The 26956-nt window shown below is 44.4% G+C and overlaps 1 protein-coding gene across 11 annotated transcripts in view; it reads right to left on the reverse strand.

Annotated features, from left to right (window-relative positions):
* Positions 1 to 26956, reverse strand: part of Cux1 (cut like homeobox 1) — a 313743-nt gene that overhangs the window by 104129 nt on the left and 182658 nt on the right. For all 11 annotated transcript variants that reach the window (XM_076923244.1, XM_076923243.1, XM_076923242.1 and 8 more), the window contains exons 5-8: positions 19408 to 19545; positions 16296 to 16419; positions 8761 to 8837; positions 5518 to 5584 (exon numbers count right to left, since the gene is read on the reverse strand). In XM_076923244.1, coding sequence (XP_076779359.1) covers positions 5518 to 5584; positions 8761 to 8837; positions 16296 to 16419; positions 19408 to 19545 — 406 coding nt within the window. The remainder of the gene's footprint in view (positions 1 to 5517; positions 5585 to 8760; positions 8838 to 16295; positions 16420 to 19407; positions 19546 to 26956) is intronic.

The raw sequence follows: 26956 nt of genomic DNA on the forward strand, positions 1-26956 counted from the left end.
CACAGTGAGCTAGCAAGGGCCCATACACTTAATGAATTGTTCACACTTTAAAACATGGGGCCTGCGCAAATATGGCATTTCTACACTAAATTATAGTTACTGTGGGGTTACTGACTATATTAGTTTTTGTTTCTCGGTTACTGTGACCAAGAGCAACTTGACACGGAAAGGGTTTGTTTCATTTCACAGCTTATAGTCCATTCTGTAGGGTAGTCAGGGCTGGATCTCAAGGCAGGAACTGAAGCAGAAACCACTGAGGAATACTGCTTACTGGCTTGCTTAGCTTGCTTTCTTATATAACTACCTGCACAGAAGTGACACCATCATTCATGAAGTAATTGGCTTTTGAAACAGGGTCTCTCTCTACAGCCCTGGCTATCCTAGCAATATCCTGGAAACATTCCTCAACATTCTAGAACTCCTATGTAGATCAAGTTGACCTTGAACTCTGTATTCAGAGTGCTGAGATCAAAGGTGTGCACAACCCAGCGGCTTCCACAGTAAACTTCAAGGCACATGTTTATTAAGATGTTAACAGCTTCGGAATAGTTTGAATGTGCAGCTTTTAATCCCCATAATACCAGCACCTAAATGGCAACTAATTCAAATTTCACAATGTAGATAGAGTTTAAGGGCTGGGGGATGCTTCAGCTGGCAAAGAGCTTGCTGTTCCAATCTAAAGAGCAAGTAAAATACCCAGGACCCACGAAGAGAAAGCTGGGCCTGGCGGGGTGCATTGAATTCCTAGCTCTGGGGTGCAGACAGAGGCTCGTCCTGTAGTTCAGATAGTCCAGCTCACAGGGTAAGTTACAGGATATTAAAAAGCATTGTCTGAAGAAAAAAGGACTATTACAGTGTAGTAGTATAGTGTGGGGGCGTGGTCACCTGAGGAAAGACAGGTTGTTCTCTAACTTCCGTATGCGCCTACACACGTGTACCTTTACACACAGGCACACACAGTAATAATCAAGTGTCTACTGAGTTTGAACACAAGAAACCAACCTCTTATTTCTAGTCCCACTCCAGGAGATTAAATAGGAAAAGCCTGGAGACTCAGTGACACTGAGTTTAGATGTAAAGCAGAGCCCTTGTGCAGGGATGCAATCCTACCAGATGCACTAATGCACTTCTTTCTCTGGAAAGAAGACAGGTCCCACTGAACTCTTTATTCAGGCCCAAACCCTCAAAACTCAGACAGGCTTTGCTTCTCTGTTTTTAGGGAAATTAATCCAAGCAAGATAATTACAGCGACTCACACTGGAAACTGATGACTCATAAGAAGGATGGAGAACAACTGCATCCTTAAAGTGACAGGGAGACAGGACTGCTGAGGTCTCAGGACACCGCTCTTTCTCTTTCCAAATTTACTGAGGTATATGTATAAGAAAGATCACAGCTAGCCTTGGCTATATAAGTTCAGAGCCAGCCTGGGCTACAGAGTGAGATGCCTCCTCACCCGTGCAAGGGCTGGATGTGCAGTATATGCTTGTTTTTAATCCCAACATTCAGGAGGCAGAGGCAAAGTTAGGTGGATCTTCACAAGTTTAAGACCTGGTTTACATAGTGAGTTCCAGACTAGCCAAGGCTACTCAGTAAGACCCTGTCTCAAAGTGCCACTGATAAACAAACAAGCAAACAAAAGGGAGGTGTGGCAGCTGGACAGACAGCTCAGCAGTTAGAAGCACTGGTATCTCTAGCTGCGGAGGAGTTGATGCTCCTTACTGGACTCCTTGGGCACTAGGCACGCAACAGCACTTTACTTCAAGCTGAATGAGGGGGCAGCAGCCTGCTTGGGCACTGCCTGTCCATGTCTCATTCATGCAGTTAACATGGTATAGGCTTTCTCACTGACTGCCACAAACAGCAAGTGTGGTGACATTTGAAAATCCACCATCTAGTCGTCCAGAAACCTCTGTATACAGGCTGCTGCCACCTCTGCTCACTAGCATGCCCGTCATACTTCCCATGGGACAGTCATGTTGCGAGCTCCTGGCTTCCTCTTTCAATTCCTGCCTCTTTGTCCTGCTAGAGCACAGAGGTCTCCATGCCTGCAAATCAGAGTTTGTGTTCTCTGAGCAATCAGCTAATGACTAACAGGAAGTCCTGTCTTTTTCAGAGGGTGCTGAAAAGGGTTTGATCTTCAATACTACAAGAAACTGCTTACTGGCTTGCTTAGCCTGCTTTCTTATTCAACTACATATGGGGCACGGGGACTGAAATAATAAGCCTAGGGCTGGGTAGAGAGCTTGGTGGATAAGCCTGGTGACCTGAGATCCATCCCTGGGCTCCACATGGTAGGAGAGAAGTGGTTGCTACAAGTTGTCCACTACATGTGCACCACAATACAATACAGTATATACAATGTACACACACACACACACAAGTTTTTTTTTTTTTTTTTAAAGTACACTGCTATGCAACAGAGGTGGAGAGAAGTGGGTGGCAGTGTGAGCTGCCAGGCCCCTCTCAGGGTGATGGCCATTGCATGCTGAAGACAGTCCCAGGGAACAGTGAGAATGGTAAAATCCATGTTGACAGACTTCCTAACATGTTAAGGTCTTTAAGGAGCTACATATGCATTTGCTACGGGACATGGGGAGAATGGGACTACAGGGTGACCACTTGAGGAGGAGGTACATTGAAAAAAAAAAAGCAGAAATAATCCATTTATTTAACCCAGCAATGGTTATAATGTGAGGGCCTGCAATCCGCTCACACAACAACTGTTTGGCAAGCCCCCCTGTGTTCCAACAAATATTAAACTGTGCTTGCCATTTGTCTACGGAATCTTGCATTAATAAACATGAAGACGAACACTTTACCTCCCACTCTCAGCGATGGGACCAAACAAAGACCAGCTGTACTCATCAATGGGGCCTTGTTCTGTGCATAAAGGCTAATTACATTTTGCTTCAAGCCTACACATGGAAAACTTTACTGCCACTGTCCCTATCATAGCCAGCCGAGCAGTCCCAGCTGACGCACAGCTGAAATGACGGCAAAAGCAGCAGTTAGGGATGGGGGTGGAGGGCTCCAAGTGGCCTTGTTGCCTTTGACCTGTACCTCCTACTCCCGCAAGGGTCTTGGGTAGCCCAGATTGGCCTCTAACAATATAGCTGAAAATGACCTTTAACTCCTCCCCTTCCTGGCCTCTACCTCCCAAGTGTTGGGATTAGAGGCATGTGCTGCCACACCTGTTTCTTGTAGTATTCAAGATCAAACCCAGGGCCTTGTGGATCCTGGACAAGTACCCTATCAGCTGAGTTACATCCTCCAGTCCCCATGGCTTCCTTTTAAATGGGGATGGTCAGTGGTCTGAATGACTGACAAGCAGTGTGTATCCTCTAAACTGACAGGAAATGTACATGGGGTTCTGCTGTGAGTGTTCGCAGTCCTTGCAGGGTTGGTTCTCCACACACTCCAACACTCTCCACAGCCTCTCAGGAATGCAGCTGCTCTTATGCCCTGTACAAGAGAGGCCCTGGAGGGCACAGTGTGGATGGGGAACAGAGAGCTCGCTCTCCCAGCAGCCTTTTCTCCAAAGCCTTCCTTCTTCTGTCTCCCACTTCCTTCCCAGGGTCTCTGTCAGCACAAGTTGAAGCATTCTGAGTTTTTAGAGATGTTTAAGACCATCCCAGAACAGATTTCACCCCAGTGTAGACTTATCCATAGGAATAAAAATATGTCTGGTCCAACAAAATAGAAGGAAGTTGCACCTGAAGCAGAGAATGAGGTAACAGTCCTTCCTAGAACTGAGAGGAGGAGAATGCAGAGAGGCAGCAATTTATTGTATTTAGCTTACGAGAGGGTCTTGCTAAATAGCTTAGACTGGTCTAGAACTTGAGTCAAGCCTTTTGCTTCAGCCTCCCCAGAGCAGAGTTTACAGGTATGTGCCAGCACACTTGGTTTCTCTGCTGGTTTTATGACAGGCTATCAGGGAGCTCAGGCTGACCTCAGACTCTCTGTAGTCAGGGATAATGGAAGTCCTAGTCCTTCTGCTCCCTCTTTCCTGGTTTTATGTGATAATACACATGAATCCAGGGCTCCATGAATATGAGGGAAGCAGTTTCTCAACTCAGCTACACTCCCGGTCTCCTCTGGTCCTGTGTGTGTGTGTGTGTGTGTGTGTGTGTGTGTGTGTGTGTGTGTGTGTGTGTGTGTTCGCGCGCACGTGCATGAGCATGCAGTGTCTGTGCATGTGCATATAGGTATGGAGGCCAAAGGTTAAACTTGAGTAATGTCCCTCAGGAGCATCATTTTATTTTTGAAGTCAGGTGCTTGCTACCTCCCTCCCTCCCTCCCTCCCTCCCTCCCTCCCTCCCTCCCTCTGGGTCCTGAGGATCAATTAATATAAGTTGGGTAACCAGGAAGCCCCAGGGATTTGCCTGTCTCTACCTCCCCATTTAGCAAACCCAGCTTTTATCTGGGTCTTCGTGCTTGCTGCAGGCACTCCCCAGTCTGGGCCACCTTCCTAGCTCTACTCACTCCTTTCTAATCAGATGAATGAAAATTTAGTCCAGGCTAGCTGAAATTCAAACTTTCTATATTCATCAGCCCACTGTACCCGGGGGCACAACTTTCAGGACCATGGCAGGTCTTCTAAGAGGCCAATGTGGCCTGCTTCTTTCACACGCCCCTTACATCTCGACAGCACAGGTACAGTAGCACAGCTACAGCCCCAGTTACTTCAGAAGCAGATGCTTGAATGCAGGAGTTTGAGACCAGCCTTAATAGCACAGTGAAAGCCCTGCTCAAAACTGCACAGAAAGGAGGTCTGGGAATGAAGCTCAGTGGGTAAAGCACTTGCCATGCAAGCAGGAGGACTGGTTCAGAGCCCTAGTAGCCACTTGAATCCTGGACCCAGCAGTGGAAGGCAAAGACAGGATATCCCCAAAGCAAGTGGCTGTGTCAGTGAGTTCTGGGTTCAAGTGAGAGCCCCTGACTCAACATACAGGGTGGCAAACCACTGAGGAAAACACCTGACCCCAGCCTCCTACTTCCATACCCAGGTGCACACATGAGCATGTGTGCCCACAGCCACGCATGTGCTCACACACACATGCACACTGAATACTCTCAAACCATAAAGTCAAGTAATACCAAACAAAATGTCAGATGTGGTCACATCTGTAATCCAGCACTTCTATAGTGTGACAAGAGGTGGAGACAGAAGGATCACCTAGAGGTTTATGGACCAGCTAGCCTAGAGTATAGAGCAGGTTAGAAACAAGAAGAGAGACCCTGTTTCATCAAGGACTGACTCCCCCAAGGTATCCTCTGACTTCTCCATGTGCACAATCATTTACACACACACACACACACTGGACTTCTCTGTAACGAGGAAGAGAATTTTCAGTGAGAAAGGATGTGATGCAAGAGACTTATTTGGCTGACACTGTATCTTGGCAGCATGACAGGAGGTTGAGCATCTCATAAGCCATCTTCTGTGGATTAGCAACAGCAGGGTCATCTTGACCAAATGCAAAAACCAGAGGATGATGTCACACAGACACTTACTTTGCAGTAGTTTCTTCATCATATTTGGTTTTCAGGTCAAATAATTCTGTTCGAGTTTTTTCCAGGGCTAAAAGGCAAGGATAGAAACCACAATATAAGATACCAATCTTGTTTGTTTTAAGACAGGGTCTACGTAGCTCAGCCTAGCCTTGAACTCATGAGACAGTTAAAGATGACACTGAACTTCTGACGTATCTGTCTCTACCAGTGCTCAGATTACAGGTGTGCGCCCCCTGCCCCCCCCCCCCCCCCCCGCAACGCTTGCTTTGTGAGATGCTAGGTCTCAAATCCAGGGGGTTTTGAGTGATCGATACTCCCGATTGAGCTATATCCCTATCTCTTTAGGTTGCTTTTCCAAAGATGTGGTTTCGTGAACTTCGGGCTGGCCTTAAATTCTGAATCTCCCTGGGTACAATTCCCCAGTGATGGGATTACAGGTGTGTGCCATCAAATCCAGACAGGACACCAATTGCTCAAAGTAAAAGGGGAAAAGTCCACAAAGTTGAGAGGCACACAAAGAATGGAGAAGAAAATGTTCTTCATTCTCTATCTCATCTCTCTGGAAGCACCTCATTCACCAGAAAACTACTGTCCATGGTTTGCTGCATAGACTTTCAGCTTTTAAATGTCTTTTATCATCAAAAGCCATTTCTATACACAACTGCAGGTACAGTTGCATACCTCATGTTTCCATTAATCACAGACCAAGTATATGAGGGAGGGCACATACAATTACAGTGGAGTTGAAAAATTCCTACCACTGGCAGGCAATATGGCTGCCTTATGACTTGCAAGCCTATGGTAAAGCCAGTGTGCTATCAGCTAGGTAAGAACATGTACATGGTAACTGACCACAACTATAAATAACTCTGCTACAAGTTTATGCATTTCTATAATACTTCCAAAGGTTTTGTGTACAGATATGCTCACATTTGTGTGTGCATGTTTGTGCAGTCCAAAAGACAAACTTGAGTGTTGTTCTTCAGATGCCATCCACCTTGGATTTTTTAAAGCAGGGTCTCTCATTAGCCTGGAACTCACCAAATGAGCCAGGTTGGCAGGCAGGTGAGCTCCAGGGAGCCTCCTGTCTCCACCTCCCCATGCTAGGATTATAAGCATGCTCCACCACATACGGTTTCTCATATGGGCTCTGGAGGTTGTACTCAGACCCTCATGGTTTTGTGCTATGGCTCTCAGTGACCTCCTCAGCTCTTAGTATACTTTCAGTCATTATTTTAAGATACTTGCACTCACTAGAAAGAAGTTACTGTGGGCTGGAGAAATGGTTCAGAGGTTAAGCTCTTGCAGAGGACCCAAGTTTGGCTCCCAGCACTTATGCTGAGCAATTCATAACTGCCTATAATTCCACTCTAAAGGGATCGGATGCCTCTGTAGCCACCTGTACTCATGTATACACACACATACATACACAAACACATGAAAAACCCAAAAGTTTATTTTAAAATAGTATGCTCTATGGTAGGAGCAAACACATCTATGGCCTGTCAACTTGATTTACTGGCAGAACCGAAGAGCCAGGCATAGTAATGCATGTCTGTCATCTCGGCACCAAGAAGGAAGGAAGATGAATTCCTGGTCAGCTTGGGTTATATGGTGAGATCTCCTCTCATTGAGGGGCTGGACATTCCAGTCTTTATCAGCACTCTCATGTTCACCACTATGGCAAAACTGTCTTGTGGTACATCTTATCCATCCATCCATCCATCCATCCATCCATCCATCCATCCATCCATCCATCCATCTCCATAAATGTGATGATAAGAATATTTTCTGAGGTTCCTCTTTTCCCTTAGTGGTATAGAATAGAAGTTTTTCCATGTCAAGACACAGGTAGAACAATTAGTTTTACTTTTAAGATACTCAGAAGGGAAGCTTCTGGGTAAAGAACTGAACATGCTTATCCCTACATACCACATAGCCTATTGAGAGACAATTCCCATTCATATGCACACAGTGCTTGTGATCTTGTTCCTATACCTACCCTCAGCATCAATGGCATGACCTATTTTCAAAGAGCTGACAGTATGATAGGCAAAACCATCTTTTACCGATGGTTTATCTGCAAATCTGACTGTTAAAAACCACCAGCACTTCCCCTATCTGACGTACATTGCTTCTGGGAGCTCCCTGCTCCTTCCTTTACTCTTCTACTGGACTACTTCTTCATTTTCTGGAATTTATAAGTTCTATATTTATATAGCAAGCAGTATGTAGACATATGGGTATACACACATAATGTGTAATGTGAAGACTGAACGAAAGGTTTTGTCCATGATAGGCAGGTACTCTACCACTGAGCCACGCCCCTAGCCCCTCACTGGGGGATTCTAGGCAGGGGCTCTACCACTGAGCCACACCCCCAGCCCCTCCCTGGGGGATTCTAGGCAGGGGCTCTACCACTGAGCCACGCCCCTAGCCCCTCACTGGGGGACTCTAGGCAGGGGCTCTACCACTGAGCCACACCCCAGCCCCTCACTGGGGGATTCTAGGCAGGGGCTCTACCACTGAGCCACACCCCCAGCCCCTCACTGGGGGAGTCTAGGCAGGGGCTCTACCACTGAGCCACATCCAGCCCCTCACTGGGGGAGTCTAAGCAATTGCTCCATTGCTGAGCTACATAGCTTGGTGGTTGCAGTTTTTGGACATTTACTCATTTGTTAAACTGCTTGTGACTATTTTTTGTCCCTCTAACATTTGTGTTCTAAGTTGGATCATGATGTCGTCTCCTTTTTCTCCTCACATTTAAAGATACTGTGCTGCTTCCTTTTCAGAAAAGGAAACAAAAAAAGAAAGGCAAACTTTGGTATAACCTTTTTTGGTATCTTTTAGAATTTAAAGGTTCTGTTACTGAAGTTCTTAACTTCATTTAGGGTAGAACTAAGTCCCCCCACCCCCATTATTGTTCCAAATGAGATGTCAGTTGTTGACAGTTTGGTGATTTAGAAGCGTTTGTTGGAAAGAACAGGCAGGATAGCTGGGGCAGGCAGGGAAAAGGCAGGGAACCACCCGCATCTACATTTACCAATCAGTGCAGTGACTAATGCAGCCAGGTACAACAGCCTGGGACACAGGCTTCAGTTGTGTGGGCTCCAAGGCTCCTCACTGCAGGATCCCCAGGAGCAACAGGTAGCAGAGGGGCTAGAGGGGCTGGGAGCAGGCCACAAGACTGCCCATGCTTGCCCATTTCCCATGTGGCTGCAGATGGGATGGAGAGCACCGAACCTGTTTGCAGAGTCTGGAGTTTGTGCTCAGCTTCCTCCAGCTTTGAGGTGGTGGACATCTGTGTTTCTTGCAGCTTTCTGAAAAGAATTAGAAAAAGAGAGACAATGAAGCCAAATTGGTCATCTTGTTTTGACTACTGTGATAGACTGTGTGCCCCGAGCCCCAATGATCAGCTTGTTTCTTTTCTCCAGAAGGCCCAGCTGGAGGCAGCCTCACCGTGCAGCTTGATTCTCTGCACCTCAATGCTGTGAATGCATATTACACAACATGGGGTGGGAACCCCCTGTGATCTGACATGTGTGGCAATTGGTGTGGAAGGTCCCATCCTCCTATATGGAACTTGTTCTGAGAGAGTGGATATTAAAAAGAGACAAACCAGCATCATCACACACGCATTGTTTTCTGAAGTTGGGGAGAAGAATGATACATTTACATTCTGCTGACACAGAAAAGGAATCTGTTGGCATAAAGGATGTCCTAAACAGATGTGACAGCTGTCCTTTCCTCTAAAGTGGAACGCAAATGTTACCACAGTGGGTGGGGGAGGGGAATTCTGAATATCTGAAAGCAGTTTGCTATTCCCATGGTCTCCAAATGCAGTCCCAGCCAAGAAATAACATGCTTTTCTCTGTGTCTGCAGAAAAGACAAGAGTCTAAAATTAAGTTCATTATTTTTATATCGTATGAATATAACATATGCTCAACACAATAAACCTGGGGGTACAAAAAGGGAGAAATGACAGCTTAAAAAATAATAACAGCCAACTTTCTGTCACCTATAGAAAAGCTTTGCTAATATTTTCATGTCTGTCTATTATAAAATGGGATGTGTGCTGGTGCTGGAGAGATGGCTCAGGGGTTAAGAGGACTTCTTGCTCTTACAGAGGATCTGAGTTCATTTTCTAGCACCCACATCAGGTGTCGCAGCTCCAGGAATTCAGTGCCCTCTCCTGGCCTCCACAGGTACCTGTACACACATGGCATACCCACACAAACACATTCATATGCAAAATTAAAATGAAAAACAAATCTTAAGAAAATCCCACTTTAAAAACTGTGCTGCTCAGATGTGTCTGTGTGCACATGTGTATGAGTTACAAGGCACTGGAGTGGGAGCTAGAGGCCGATGTCTGGGTGTTTCTCAATTGGCTCTTCACTGATTTTTTTTGAGACAGCATCTCTCACTGGACCCTGAGCTCATTGATTTGGCTAGACTGGCTAGGAGGGAGAGTGTCTTAGCAATCAGTCCACCTGCTACCCCTCCCCAGGTCTGGAATTGTAGGTGTGTAGCTCCTTTTACAGGGGCATTCAAGCTTTCGTAGCAAGCATTTTATGACTGAGCCACCTCTTGAGTCTCCAAGAGTTTTTTTTGTTTGTTTGTTTTGCTTTGTTTGTTTTGTTTTTGGAACACAGTCTCTCTAAATAGTCCCGGCTGTCCTGGAACTCCCTATGTAGACCTGTAACCCACTCACATGCCTGTGCCTCTCAAGTGCTGGAATTGAAGGTGGCTCCCCGTGGTTTTTAAAAACAAACTTACACGAGGATAGGAAGATAGTCCTTTTACTTTCCCTACTTCTCAGAGCTCCCAGGCACTGTTCTGCAATGCACACAGTGTACCTAAGTAACTACAGGGCACGCTGACTACTATGTGCCATACAAGGGAGGCAAATTAATATGCAGTACACTAGTACACACCAGACTGACAAATACTGTGCCACCAAGTAACATGTAACAGTAATGTTAACAGTGCAAAGTAAAACAACATGTAACAGTATGTATAAATTAAACTAAAATATAACATGGTATGATGCAAAATAAATTTATTTTTTCCCCTTTTGTGGAAGGGAGGGTTGAGAAAGGGGCTCCCTGTAGCCTAGGCTAGCTTTCAACTCTAGATCCTCCTGCCTCCGTCACATGTATGCTGGGTCATGGGCCATGAGGCCCTGCAGTACCCCCTTTCTTTTCCTGTGCGTATATGTTCTGAGCTTGCCTTCCCTTTCTCAGTGTGCTTGGAGGGGCTCTGCTCCAGAATATACTGCTATCCCTCAATCTCAGGAGCCAACTGAACCAAAACGCCAGACACCTAAGACTGTTTAGCTTCTTTCTGCTAAACATTTCCTTAACTATGGCTTTGCCTAATTTGGAGAGTGAATCAGTTGGACAAAATTCTAACAGACCAACTTCAGTGGTCACAAGCTATATGCAATTGGTTTTTTTTGGGGGGGGGCAGGGGCTAGATATTGAGGACCTTCTCAATTAAAAATCCTCTAATTTAAACTGCCAATATGTGTTTGTGTAAACCGTGCCAACACTGGATAAAATCAAATTCAATATTTATTGCTGTCTCTTTGCATGTTCAAATATTGTACTCTGCCAACTCTCAGAAGGTTTTGTTATTGTTTGCTTGTTGGGACAGGGTCCAATGTAGCCAAGGCTGGTCATGAACTACACATCTTCCTGCCTACACATCCTGAGTGATGGGGATATTGGCATGCTCTACCATGCCTGGCAAGTAAAATTGCTATTTTCTTTTAATTAATTTGTAAAAGCTCTGTGCATACACAGAAGATTCCCCCTTGGGGATAAGAGCTTTGGTTGATGGCTAAGGGCACTGGCTACTCTTAAAAAGACTTGGGTTTGGTTCCAAACACCCACATTACCCAGCTTAGCACTGTCTGTATGTAACTCCAGTTTTAAGGGATCTGGTGTCTTCTTCTGACCACCACAGGCACTGAATGTGCATGGTACACGCAAGCTCAAACAGGCACACACAAATGAAAGAATATATGTAAAAGAAAATTCGGGTTTGAAAAATGGCTCAGTGGTAAAGAACACAGATTGCTCTTCCAGAGGACCTGAGTTTGGTTCCTAACACCCCTATCAGGCACCTTACAGATGCATGTAGCTCCAGCCCCAGGGGCTCGGGCACACTGCTCTGGACTCTTCAGCTCATGTACTCATTTGTGCCAATTCACATATTATTAAAAACAAAAGGTCACCTATTAATGTATGCAATGTAAATTTTTTTGTATTTGTTAATATCTTTAAAACATTATTGTTACTGTTTTTTTAAGTTTTGTTTTAAAATTTGGATGGCCATGTTGACATAATTTTTCAGATTTTCCACTTCAAAAGTAGTTCTAAAAATGTATCAAAGTTTTCTTTCAGTATATAATGAATTGATTATTATTCTAATTCCAGCTTGTGTGTGTGTGTGTGTGTGTGTGTGTGTGTGAAGGCCAAAAGTTAAAGTTGGTTGAGTCACTCTCCTCTGGTCACTCTACTTTGTTTATTGAGGTAAGGTCTCTAACTGAACCCAGAGCTCACCAATTCTGACTAATCTATCCCAGGAATTCTAAGTCACTGCTAAGCTTGTACCACTTTTACATGGGTTCTGGAGATCCAAACCCTGTTCCTCACACTTGTATAGCAAGTAATTGATATACTGAGACATCTTAGTCTTTAAATCAGGTTTTGGGTTTTTGTTGTTGTTGTTTGAGACAAGGTTTCTTTGTGTAGCCCTGGCTGTTCTGGAATTCAATCTGTTGACCAGGCTGGCCTCCAATTTGGAGATCTACCTGCCTCTGCCTCCTGAGTGCTGGGATTAAAGGTGTGCACCACCATAGCCTAGACAAGAAGTTTTCTTTTTTTTTTTTCCCCTCTCTCTCTCTTTTTTATTTTCTACTTTTCTTTTGAGTCAAGGTCTCACTATGTATCCATGTTATTCTGGAACTCACTATGTAGACCAGGCTGGCCTTGAACTCATGAAGATCTGTCTCTGCCTCCTGAGTGCTGGGATTAAAGGTGTGTACCACTACCCCCTAGCTTAAAGCAGAATTTTGAGACTCTGTAGTCCAGTCTAGCTTGGAACTCACTATACAAGTCAAGCTTCAAAGTCATGGCAATCCTCCTATCTTCGTCCTGAATTACAGACAGTCGCTATGCCTGGCTCCAACCTGATTTTTTTTTTTTTCCTGCACATGTAAAAGTATGTAAAGAATGACTAATAAAGGCATAGTCTTACTCCTTTCCCCAAATGTTATTCTCTTGATAGAGTCCATTCTTTTACCTAATTTGAAGTCAATTTAACAATACCACAGCCCCATATCAGTTTATTTCCATACTTTGATAATGTGTGAGGCAGAAGAAGATGCATGTTATCAATCATACTAAAGACAGCCCTTTCTCTCTCTCTCTCTCTCTCTCTATATATATATATATATATATATATATATATAATATATATGTTTTGAGACTGGTTCTCATGTATCCTAAGCTATCTCAAACTCACTATGGAGCTAAATTCCTGATCTTTTACCTCCCCAGTGCTGGGATGAAATCTGGAACATTCTGCCAACACACATATGGAACTTCACATTCCACACTTTTCACTCTTATCATACTGATTGTGGCTGTTGTGAATTTTACTGAATTATAATTTCCATGAATAGGAAGAGTTATGGTTAGACATGGCCTCTATCTCTGTATCTAGTTTTCGGGGGGGGGGGGTGTGTTAGACTGCTGTATTTTCTTGCCACAATCAGCAATACAGTAAAGAAACTACTTTATTTTCATGTCCCCCTTTGAGACCATACTTGGAAATCATGCTATAGCCCAGGTTGGCCTCCAAGTTGTGGGTGATTCTATCTCCACCTCCACATTTCTGGGATTATAAGTGTACATCACCATACTAGCCATTTTCCTTCTTAAAAATTTATTTTAATTATTAGAGTGTGTGTGTTGCATATGAGGAGTGTGTGTGTGTGTGCGCACATGTGTGCATGCATGTGTTGCATATGGGGAAGCAGAGGACAACTTTGTGCAATTGGTTTTCTCTTTCTATTCTCATGAGAGTTCACTGACCAAACTCAGGTCACCAGGTCTGTGCATCAAGTATATTCATTCATTTTCTTTCTTTTGTTCTTTGAGACAGGGTCTCACTATGTAGCCCTGTGTGGTCATTATGTAGACTAGGCTGGCCTCAAACTCACATAAATCTGCCTACCCCTGCCTCCTGAGAGCTAAGTCTAAAGGCATGTGCCACCATGCCTGACCCTATTTTCCTCATATTTACTAGTTTATTTTTACTTGTTTTTGTTTGAGTTAGGGTCTAGCTGTATAGCTATCTCTGATCTGGAACTAGCCACATAGACCAAGCTGGCCTCAAATTCACAGAGGTCTAAGATCTGAATGCCTCTGCTTCCCAGGATTAAAGGCATACACCAGCAGCACACCTAGCTTTTCCTCTTTATAAATGGAGCCAATGAAGTCAGCATCACAGTATCCCTGAAGCTTTTGTGAGAAATGGGAGGTGTCCTAGTTAGATTTAATTGTCAACTTGACACCGCCTAGAGTCATCTGAGAGGAAAACCTTGATTGAGAAATTGCCTAGATCAGATTGGCTGGCAGGCATGTTAGGGGTGGGGAGTGTCTTAATTATTAATTGATGTGAACTATGGGTGGCACCATCCAGGATGGATAAGGAAGCAGTATTCCTCTATTGTATCTGCACCAGGTTTTTGCCCTGACATCATACAGTGATGAACTGTGACCTAAAAGACAAAAGAAACTTTTCCTCAAGTTGTTTATGGGTATTATATTTTATTATAACAATGGAAAAGTAGGTAGAATTTTTTTTTAAGTTGTTGTTTGTTTTCGATATTGGTGGCAGAGACTGACCTGGGGCGTCATGCAGTTAAGCATGACCTTTATCACGGAAACTTACCTCAGCTTTGGTACCCAACAGCTTTTATTCGTGTTTATCTTTTGTAGGAAAGGTCTTTTTCTAAACCCTATGCTAGATTAGAACTCCTGATCTCCTAGGCGTGATGGTGTATGCCTTTAATTCTAGTACTTGCTGCCAGGCAGATGTCTGAGTTTGAGGCCACTCTGGTTTATATATTGAGTTCCAGACTAGCCAGGGTCACATAGTGAGACCTTGTCTCAAAACAAAAAACATAAAAGGAACTCATGATTCATAAAAGGAATGGAGACCTATGAATACTGGGATCCTAAGTGTGTGCTGGTGTACCTGGCTCCTGGGAACTTTTTGAAGCCATCCTTAGAACTCTGGTGACCTAAAAAAAAATCAACAGCAAATAGTACAACAAAACCCCACGCCAGGACTGGGAGATGGCTACATGAGTAAATTGTCTACCACACAAGCTTGAGGACCTGACCAATTGGTTCAGCTGAACTAGAAAGCTCTAGGTTTAGTAAAAGACCCTGTCTCAAAGAATAAGGTGGAGAGTCATAGAGGAAGACAGCCACACCTGACACTGACCTTTGGTTTTCTCTCTCTCTCTCTCTCTCTCTCTCTCTCTCTCTCTCTCTCTCTCTCTCTCTCCCTCTCTCTTTCTCTCCCTTATGAGCAAAGCTAACTCCTTCCTTGAAACTATAAATCTTGATAGTGCCTACTGTTAGTGTATTTGCATTTCCTCATGCTACTGCTAAAAGTTAATATCTTAATTTAACTAAAGAGTTTTAAAAAATCGGACTAACATAGTTAGAAGTAGCAAGCTTAGGAGTCCTCATAGCTTTTACAAGAAATCTGATTTTCATTAAATCGCTCCATTAGTGGAAAACTACTCCTTTATGGAGAAAGTCTGGAATAAAGTAAGCCATTAGAAAGCTGTAACCGCTGCTCGGCGGACGCAACCTCAGTGCATCTTATGACCAGGCTGAGGGTCCTTCACCCAAAGTGCCTGGACCACAACTGTGCCAGACATTTAGAGATTTTTGGCTTCTGGTATATTTATATAGATGGCACCGTGTGGAAATGTCCCGTTTGGAGCGCTCTGAAGAGCCTGAGCTCTTTGTTACTTTTGGTGCTGGGATGCAACCACACCCTGCACATGCTAAGCATGCATCCTGAGTTACCTCAGCCCTGGGTATGCATAACTTTTTCAGTATTTACAATTTTAGATGTCAAGAATATTTCAGATTTTTGGATTAGGGATCTCAATTCCTTACTTTATGAGGTACTCGGGCAATAGAAAGAAGCAAAAGAAAATAAAACAAATAATATTTCTTATGTGACACATAAATATCAAATTCAATAACCATAAATGGGGTTCCAGGCTTTTTGGCAAGGGGCACGTCTTGGGGGAACCTGTCCATTGCTGCCTCACTTCAAGTACAGCTGCCATTTATCAGCTTGTATTCAATGTACACAAGCCTTGTTCTCGTTCTGCAGGACTCAAACACTATGTCTGGCTGCCTGTCACTTCAGTTGCACTCAGGGGACTGTACAATGAAGGAACAAGGATCACTGTCATTTTTGAACAAATTTTTCCGGCAGTGTTGAGGACCCCAAGACCTCACTCATGGGGAAGATTACTGGCAGTTGCTCTACCCTTGAGCTCTGTCTGAGCCCTTTAATAAGCAAAACTTTGCAGTAGGAGCATTTGGGATTTTTGTCAACAACCTGGGCTGATTTCACATGTACAGTTTTCAAACCGTCATGTGACGTCAAGGTTGGCAGTGAAATATTTACCCGAGCTAGGAGCGTGATGACACTGGGAGGTTATACTTACCTCTCTTTCTCTGCAAAATCATTTTGTAGCTTCTGCTCCTTCTCCAGAGCGATGGTCTCAGCCTGACTCTTCAGGGTCTGCTCGTATTCTCGGATTTTCTCCTTAAGTGCTTTTATCGTAACCTCTACAGAATAAAAGACAGAAAAACCAACAGTAAGGGAAGCGGTTCTTGTAGCTGGGTGAACCATGCTTTTGTAACCTGCCGGGATCGCTGTATTTTAAACTTGAGCTTGTCCAGGCCGACACAAAATCAATGGTTATGAGTCCCTTTGGGGACCTTTTACTCCCTCAATGTGAAATTGAACTTGTAGTATTCAAGTTGGGGAGGATCAATGGGTTTTGCCAGGAAAGATTGTGGTGGTCCCTCCAGCACACTTAGAAAAGGGGAAAAATCGATGGTAAAATGTAATATTGTCTTTCTGATGCATCTTAAGTTGGTTCTCTATAGAGGGCAGACTGATAAAGTTTGGTGTGGGTTTAAAGACTTTCCTACATGAAAAGGGTGCAAACATTTTGGAAGTGGAGTCAGATACAGATTTCAACAGCCACAAAGGCAGCTTTGCCGTTGTTTCTTTTTTTTTTTTTTTTTTTTTTTTTTGGCTGCTGTTTCTTAGGGAGTGGAAAATGCCAGGCACTGTGGCTGAGTGTCACTTGCTGAGCCAGGGATGGGGAAACCACCATGGAGTTTGGGTGTTGGTGTACACTCTGCCCTGGCCACCTGCTTTAGTGGATGAGGGCTCCATATATAGATCTGATACTGTGGGGTGAAAGTACCCGTGGGAAAGGGTGCCTGAGGAGGGGTCACCTGCAGCTCTCAGAAGTGATTTCCCACCCATGATACACTGATAGCCAGCCCTTTAGTTGCTTGAGCTGAGGACATCCAAGAAAAAAACAAAAAACAAAAAACAACAAAACAAAACACCCCCCCCCCCAAAAAAAAAAAAAAAAAAAAAACAACGAATAGTGCAGGGTCCCAACTTAGTGTGCTCCTAGGACAGGACCTGCCCCTGCAGTCCTCTATTCTAATGTGGGACTCTGCATTGTGATACCAGCCACAAGCAGTGGAGCCATCTCTTACAAGGCCTACTTGAGGGCTTTTTCATTTTTATTTTTTCATTCCCAGTATCTGGCACAAGCTGAGGTAGAGAATGGAGAAGCAGAAACTGGTAGGCCAGACAGGGCTTGAAGCCCTAGGACTCCACAGTGCCATCTGTCAGGCAATAGGCATGTTGTGTGTCTCCATGAACACTCAGGAAGAACAAATTAGGACTGGAATGGTGGCTAGCATCTGCGAGAAGGCCGAGGTTAAGAGAATTACTAATTGGAGGCTACTCTGAGCTACATAGTAAGTCTGAGGATAGACTCAACTACACAGTGAGTTTGAAGCCAGCTTGGGCTACATGGTGAATTTGAAGGCAGCCTGAGTTACAGAATGAGTCTGAGGTTAGCCAAGTCTATATACAGTCTGACGTCAGACTGGACTATCTACTGAGTTTGAGGTCAACTTGAGCTACATAGCAACTTTGAAGTCAACCTGAGCTAGACAAAACCCCTGTCTCAGAGGGAGCAAAAAAGGGCATGTCACTGGAGCTAAAAATAGCAGGAATTATAAGATTTTCTTTAGGTCTGTGTAATGAACCAGATGCACATATATATCTGTCATTCAGGCACTGCGCATTATGAAAGAAACAAGTCCTATTGCTGCAGACGATTGCTGTGGGAGAGAAAAGTCTTGAAGAATCCCAAGTCATAAGCTCAACACCTCCCTTCTGTGTAAGCCAGTGCTGTCCCCTGTGGTCCCAAAGGCCATCGTATCTTAATAGAACCAGATTGAAGTAGGATCTGACCCCCAAACTTTCTGCATCCCACCGTGGAACTAATCTCCAGTCAGTGTGTGCTCACAGACCTGACGGCAGCCATGGAGCCCTCTGCCCTCACAATCCAGGCCTGTCTGTCCTCTTAGCTTTTCTTACATCATTCCAATCTCTTCCTGGATCTTCCCACAGACAGTGCCCCTCCCAAGTCTGTCTCCAACAGTCTTAGAGGCAAAAAGGATGTTCTTCACAATCCTAGTCATTTAGCTTTTGATTAGTTTTCTAAAAGCTCACTAACCAGCAGGGCGTGCAGAGAAGCCAGCCAGCCGATACCCTCCCTCCTACCTAAGTCCTCACCTGTGTCTTCAGAACAAAACCACAGACACACAGGAAATCTGGGAGTTGCTTGACAAACCTTGTGACTGTTGTTGAATCGGGCTTTTTCTTCAATACAAGGAAACCAGAAGGCTCTGAGGCTTTCTGCATTGTTTGTTTTTATTTTTTTATTAATAGAGACTTGAACCTAAGGCCTTGATGATGCAAGGCTGGGCAAACACTCAAACACTGAGCCACTCCCCCAATTCTTTACTGAAAGATTTCCAATCACTGAGCTATATATTCTTAGCCAGGTTCTAGGAGTTTGAACTCACCTGGCTTCCAAGTACAGGACAAATTTCCTTATGTTTGTCCCTGACAGGAAAAGCCTTTGCCTTTAATGTTTTGTAATGCAAGGTAGCCCTGTTCTCTCTCTCTCTCTCTCTCTCTCTCTCTCCTCTCTCTCTCTCTCTCTCTCCTCTCTCTCGAGATTCATAATGAATAGATGAGGTCAACATGGGAGGAATGGTGTGTAAGCACACAGCTTGCAAGGATGAGTCTTGTCTGGAGACTTAATGGATCGGTAGCAATTACTAAATGACTTACTGTGTATGACCCTTTGATCAGGAGCTGGCTGTCTGACAGGTGTCGCCCAGAGGCGACACATCAGTCTTTTAAAAGACTGATCCTATCACAAGATGATACAGGAGGAATTTTCAAAGAATCCCGATCCGGCCCAGACCAAGGGCAATAAAATCCTATGTAGTTATTGTGGGAGGAAAAGTTTAGCTGTGGCATTGCTAGGCAGTGTCATTATCTTTGTTTAAGAGATTCGGCTGCTTGCCCCACCCTGGCTTCATGAGGAGGGTAACAATTACAGCCAGTCCCAACACTATGAAGAAGGCATTGGGGGGGGGGGGGGTTTGTCGGGGTCGGGGGAAGGGAAGGCAGAAAGCACAGCCAGGCAGGCATTTGCCACCGACCTTGATTTTTCACTTCAGCAAACTCCTTGTTGTACTCTTCTAGTGTTTCCCTAAGTTTCTGGTTCTCTGTTTCAATGTCGTGTAGACGTTGCACTTTTATTTCCAGCTGTTGCCCGAGGTCCAGGGCTGGTACAGGATCTACACAACGGGAGAACACAGGTCAGCATACTCACCTAGATCCTCATCTGGGAACACTCTGCCACCAAGCTATGCTCTTATCCCCTCACTGGTGGATTCTAGGCAAGCCCTCTTCTCCTGAGACACATCCCTAGTTCATTACCGGGGATCCCAAGTAGGTGTTGTACCCCTGAGCCACACCCAATCCCTTACTGGCAATTCTAGGCCAGTATCCAGAAGTCATCTCCTGGAGACTCTCTTGGGGCCTAGATTCTCCTTTCATAGGCCCTTTGGCCACTCAGCCCAAGGTCCTTAACTTGTGGAAATGGGGTGACAACAGGACTCACTGGGATTTGCCAACTGTGGTAGCTGGGATTCTTTAAGGATTTTCATTCACTGGTCAGATAGAAATAAAGACACAGGCATACTGAGTTGGAGAAAGGGGGTCCCAGGGCAGCCTATCTTATTTACAGAGCCTTCTCTGGGGGATACTGGTCCATGGAAAGGTGCCTCTACATTAAATGAGTCTAGGAAGTCCAAGGACCTGGAACTAAGAGAGTTGCTCAGGCCACAGAACACTTGTATGGACAGGACATTTTCTTAGAAGAGTCTCACAATGGCACTTACTACAGAAGGGGCACTGGAGTTCAGTGAGAAGGAAGGGCTGGCCTGGGCTTACCTGGTTGACTGGTAGGCCCAGAGAAAGCTGAACTAAGCCTGTTGACTCCAGGTGATCACTATTCTATATATGCATGGAAACTCCTGGAGAGAGGAAAGTACCCTAGGGCTCTGTAAGTACACGCCCTTTTCTTTTCTTTACTTTAGTTTACTTTTTGAGGCAGAGGCTCATGTAAACCATGCTGGCCTTGAACTTCTGATCTGCTTGCCTTCCTTTCTCAGGTGCTAGGATTAGAGGCAACACCATGTGCTGCTGCGTATTGAATCCAGAGCCTTGTGCTTGTTGATAGCTACAGCATGATGGTCCTTTACTGATGCCGGGTGTTAAGAACAGTCAAAGGCATGCAGCTAGCTGCTGGTTCAAAGACAGGGGACCCCTATAAAAAGCACAATTGGTGATGACTCCACATCAGCCCCATAGCAGGCCTGTGGCCAGCCAGCTAGGAAGCCACCAAGTTCCTCATTAGAATACACAGAGAAAAAGAGCATCTGGGCCAGTCCTGGGAGGCCTTGTGGACAAAGAACATGATGTTTGGGTCTGGGGAGATGGTTCCATCAGTAAAGAGCTTGCTACACAAGCATAAAGACCCGAGTCTGAGTCCACAGCACCCACATAAGAAGCCAAGCATGGGCATTGGTAATCCCAGTAGTGCAGTGGAGACAGATGGGTTTCTCTAGCTCACTGCCCGTTAGCCTTGTAGTTTGTGAGCTCTAGGCCAGTGAAAGACACTATCTCAAAAAACAGGGTAGATGGCTTCTGAGGAGCAGTCCATGAAGCTGACTCTGGCTTCTACATCTACATTCCTTTATACTCACACAGAATGGCCATCCTCCCCAAAGGAATGATGTCTGCCATCAGATTTACTCAGGGTTAGATTTTAGTCTACAATTGGAAAAAGTAGACAGGCAATTTATAGGACTGGGTTTTGGCCTCTGGCTTTCCCAAGAATTCTCAGCAGAAGGTGGACAGACAAGACAGACAGTAAATGCTCTCAGTCAATATTATCTTCCTTTTCCTTCTGTTTAGGAGGCAATTATAACCCACCTGCTGGGCCCCAGGGGAACACACCCTTTGGAATTCTGAGAGTAGAATAATATCCAAATCACAGGGCTTAGAAAGATTACTGAATCTATTTGTGGCAGGGGCGCCAGCCTTGCCTAGGGACGGCTATGGAGATTTAGTCTCCTCTCAAGGAATGCTAAACACCACACATGGCAGATCAGTGAGGGTATATATTCAAGAACTCACTTAACTTTCCATACCAGAGTCATTAATTTTTCAGACCACCCCTGGTTCCTGGAAGCAAGGGCTGGCTTGGAATTCTCTGCGATGTCAATGCGTTCACAGCGTTTACTCTATGCGTCACCAAGACGTGTGGAGCTAGAGTCTGCAGCCCTGAGGGAGCCCAGTACTGGGGCTTAACACCAACACTGTCCATTATGTGACTCTCAGGCTTGTTGGGCACTTATGTGGCCTATATACATAGCCACTGCCTGTCTCCCTTTCTCATTCATGACTTTTCATTATTATTTTAATCAGCATTAAAATATTTATGTTATGTTAGATTGCTAGAGCTATTTTGGGAACATAGTTCTTCCAAGCAGGAGTGGTAATAACAAGAACAATGGAAATCTCAGAACATCCCAGGTATTTTTTTTTTCCTCTTTTAATTGCACTGTCTTCCCAGGAACCTGAATCCCTTTCTGCCCTCCATGTCTTCAGGCTGGAAAAAAATGAGAGAGTTGGATTGAGAGAAACAAGCACTATGCCCACGGCCTCCTTTGTACAGAAGGACAGTCTGAGCTTGATCCAGGCCAGGATGAGGAGGAGGAGCTGTACTCGCAGAGCGCTCTAGGAGTATTCACTGATACTGCCTTTTCTAGCACAACTGCTAGTGCCAATTTGACGTTTCAGGAGCTAAGGTTGCCTGCTGTACACGTGCATGTGTGCATGTGGAAAGGCGTCCATGATGAGTGTCTTCCACAACCTTTTTCCACCTTGCTGAGACAGTGTCTTTCATTTGGCCTGGAATTCACTAAGCAGGCTAGGCCAGGCATCAACCAGTTCCCACCTCCCCAGCTCCAGGGACTACAACCTCCCAGGAGCTTTTCACATGGGCACTGGGGATGGAGCATGAATCCTCATGCTTGCCAAGCACGTTCCTGACTGAGCTGTCCCTCCAGCCCCTCCAGGCCATCCCTAGTTAAAGGCCAGGACCCAGTGTGTCTGCTTCTGATGACAAAATAGCTTCCATCTTCAGCAGGAAATCAGTAACACATGAAGAGAACACACATGTTATGAGCAAATAGTAACCGACTATGCCTTAAAACAAATTCTCAGCACACCCCACTGTAAATGGAAGTTCTGGCACTCTTGTAATTATTCATTATAGCATCTATATTTAATTTAACAGTACTAAAGTTAATGTTAAAGTAGCAAAACTGGCCACAGAATAGAAAAGGAACTGAGTGTTCAAATAGTTTGATGCATTAGACTCTCAACTTTACGATGGTACATGGCATGACTAACCTACAGCATTGGAACATTGTTTTGGGATATGTAAAAGCCATTGGTAAAGTAGCTCTTAGGCTTAATTTTTATTATGTGTATTAAAGGAACGGCTAATTACCACATGATGGTATAATAGTCCTAGCATGTTTGAGCTGGAGACCAAAACAATGAACTTCAGCAAGCCAAACCCCGACCTGCATGTTAAGCTGGGGAAATCATAGCGTTATGTCTCGTTAACGATTTCCAATGCCATTTAAACTCCACACAAGCATTGTTAGGTCTCAGGCTGTACGTCAGAAGCCTCTCAACTCAGCAGTTCAATTACAGAATTGTCTGAGGGAGGAGACAGAACACACCCATAGACAGAAGAATAACATGCAAAGTTCTGTAAGCCACCTGCCCAGCCTCCAACCCAACATGCTTCCCCACTATCCCCATCCACCCACCATGACAAACTCAAAAAACATTTTACGATCATCTGATAAGTTAATTCCTGAAGCAGGCTTGGAGGTAGTGTGCAGTTCGTTATGCAACTCAGGACCTTAAACAACATAATTATATAACAAACAACCCTATCACCTGGATTTATTCAGCACATTTTGCTAAGTGCAGTAACATTAGCTCATTAATTCTAGTCATCCCTGCAGAAGCTGGGGGAAGGCATGCTGAGATGTGTCAGGCACTGGCATCTCCCCCAGGGACAGGGATGGGAAGGAAAGCTGGCCAGGCCAACAGGTATGCAAAATGTTAATTATGAATGCTACTTCCTGAGCCAGCAGCCACCTCAATTATACTGTCTCTTCATGCACTAATTTAACAAGGGTTTCCTAAGTGGCTACATGATCTGGGAAAGGCCAGGGTTGGGCACTGCAAGAGACACTGAGCCAAGTCATCAGAAGCCAGCTTCCCTGGAGAGGTAGCCCAGGTAACCTCAAATATCAATAGGAAAACAAAAAACGGCCACATTAAAGATCACATGAGTGGAGGATAGATTCCATATAAATGGGCAAAGAGGAGCTTCCCCTCCACCCCCTCTGTAAGAGGAGTCAGAGATACTTGAGTAGTTGCCTTAATAGAGACATAGGGAGAGTCAGGAGCACACTGCCAGGCAGGATTAGAACCATCTATCACCACTAAAAGTAACTGATAATGTTAATTTTATGACATGGGGTGGTTCTGGATGCTAAAGGAATACTTGATAAGCAAGACTAACACCTCGATCTGAAAGGCTTGTCAAGGGAGCTGAAGGTATATATCCCAATACACTAACCCAAAACTGACAGGACATGAGAAAAGAACATCCATAATAATGGGTACAAATTTCAAAACTCCATTTACACCTACTAATAACAGAGATGTAAAATCATTTCTTCCTGTGGTACTGGGGAAGAAACTTAGAGCCTTGAGAATGCAAGGCCACTGAGCCACACCCCCAGCCCCTCACTGGGGGATTCTAGGCAGGGGCTCTACCACTGAGTCACACACACCACAGCCAGCCCTTCACTGGGGAGATATTAGGCAGATGCTCTTCTACCAAGAAACCTAGCAAAATATCAGTATGGATGCAAAAGCCTGAAGAACACTACCAACCAACCATGGCCCCACACAGCTGCACAGCAAGTGTTCCTTTAGTATGCACATTCATCAACAGCAAGCAGAACTGCAAACAAGTCTTGATAAGTTCAAAAGAACAAATATCATCCGAAGCACATTCTCTGGCCACAATGGAGTAGAACATGCACTGGACCTCTAAAGAACATAAAAAAGAAGCAAATCAAACGCAAAGTAAGCAGAAGTGAGCAAAGGAGATTGGGGGGCAATAAAACTGAAAAGGCAAAGAGAAAAAAAAAATCAATGCAAACAAAAGCAGGTTCTTAAGGAAAAAAAAAATCATTGAAATTGATTAGCTCCTAGCCAGACTGATCTACAAAAACCATAGAATTTACAAATCCCAAGATCAAAAAAATGCCAGAATGGATATGACCACACATCCTTTAATTCTTTTTTCTTCCTTTTTTTTTTTTTTTTTTTTTTTTTTTTTTTGAGACAGGGTCTCATTCATTACATAGCGCAAGATGGCATAAAAATCCAGGCTGGCCAAACTCAAAGAGATCTGCTGCCTGTACCTCCTGGTCTGCTGGGATAGAGGTGTATACTACCATAAGTGGCAAAACATACAGAGTCTTAAGGCAGAATGTACCTTGAGTCCCCACATGGAGAGGTGGAGACAGGTTGATCTCTGTGAATGAGTTTGAGGCTAGCCTAGTTTATATATTGAGTTCTAGGCCAGCCAGGGCTATATAGTAATATTTTATCTTAAAAAAAAAAAAAAGGATGATATATACTATGATTAACATCATGCCCAAAAACAGGTATGGTGGTGCATGCCTGTAATCCCAGGAGTCTGGAAGACACAGATAGGCAGATCTATGTAAGTAAGTTCCAGGTCAGACTGGTCAATATGGTGACAAAATGTCTAAAACATACCCTAACCTGGAAAGATAACTCAGTGGGTAAGCACTTGGCATGACAGCATGAGTACCCGAGTTCTCATTCTCAGAATCCATCTAAAAATGCCAGGTCAGGTAGCCACAAGCAACCCTGGGGCTTGCTGGTTTGTCAACTTAGCCTATTTGGAGAGTCCCAAGTCCCAGTGAAAGACTCGGCCTTAAAAAACAAGATAGCTCCTGATGAATAATACACTAGATTGACATTCCCCGGTGTGTATACATATATAAACAAAAGCAAAAATAAGATTGGAAATGATCAAATCTGACTCAGAAAGAAATAAAAAACGTTTATAGCATTACATCTTTTAATAAAGTTCAATTTGAAATGAAAACCAGCAATACCAGGTCCACTATCACCAGTCCATTACAGGAGCTACTGGTAGTTAATGGTTGCTAAGGGATCGGAGGAGGAGGAGTGTTCTTCAGTGGTGTAGCCCAAAGTTCCAGTATGTCTGCACTCAGAGGCGTGTAAGCAACCTTAATTAAACTCAGTGGGTCACAGAACTTGGTGGGAAGGGAGGACAATTGAGAGGAGTTAAGGAAGGGTAAGGGTGTGTGTGAAAAGGACTTGCCAAAAGATAGTAAATAAAAAGGGCAAAAAAAAAAAAAAGAAGACAAAAGAATGAAAAGTCTCAGGCCTAAATAGCTTCAGAGTTTAGCTACAGGATTATAAAAAAGGAATAAAAGCCACTTTGAAGGGCGGACACTTCCCAGCTCATGACGTGAGCTCAGAGCCTTGCCTTCTGGTTAATAAACATAAAAATCTGTATTCTATATTCCTTACAAATTTAAAGACAAAAATCTTTAGTAAAATGCTAATGGATTGATCCAGCCAATTTTGCTCACGCCTGCCTGCCCGCCCTCCCGCCCTTTCTTCCTTCCTTCCTTCCTTCCTTCCTTCCTTCCTTCCTTCCTTCCTTCCTTCCTTCCTTCCTCATTCAGTAGTGCTGGGGATTGAACTCTATGTATCTATGTATTCATCCATCCATCCATCCACCCACCCACCCACCCATAAGGTAGGAGTGGGGATTAAACCCAGGGCTTTGCACATGTTAGGTAAGTGCTCTACTACTGAACTTACCTTGTAAGCCCGAGGACCTGCATTTGATCACCAAAACACATGTAAAAAAGCTGAGGTGGGGTATGTGTGGGGGCAGATGGTGGACACTTCTAAGCCCAGAGACAGGAGGCTTCTAAGTCTCTGGGGCTTGCTGGCCAGCTACTCTAGCCTAATTGGCTAAGCCTTAGCTCTTGTTTGTCTGTTTAAGACAGTGAGAGACTGTCTTAAACAGACAAACAAGCAAGCAACACCACCCCCAACAACAAAAAACCCAAGGTGGGCAGCTCCTGAGGAACAACACCCAACACTCTGGTGTCTATATGCACACACTTATACACCTACATTCACACACTCAAATATAACTTCAGTGTACTGGGGATAGAGCACAGTACTAGAATGCTTACCTGGACGTGCAGGGCCCTGGGTTCAGGTTCAATGCCTAACACCATTAATGAACTATGTATATGTCTATACACTTAAGTAACTTTCAAGAACAACTTTTGAATGTTTTAATAAGGTATTTTAATTCTCTTCACTCTGCACCACTGCTTTGTGTGTGTGTGTGTGTGTCACTGGGGATTCAATCATGCTAGGCAAGCACACTGCCATGGAGCTACAGCCTTAGTTTCCATTTTGACACAGGGTCTAAGTTGCCCAGGCTGTGCTTGAACT

The sequence above is a fragment of the Arvicanthis niloticus genome, chromosome 24 (genome assembly GCF_011762505.2).
Source record: "Arvicanthis niloticus isolate mArvNil1 chromosome 24, mArvNil1.pat.X, whole genome shotgun sequence".
Taxonomy (NCBI): Eukaryota; Metazoa; Chordata; class Mammalia; order Rodentia; family Muridae; genus Arvicanthis; species Arvicanthis niloticus.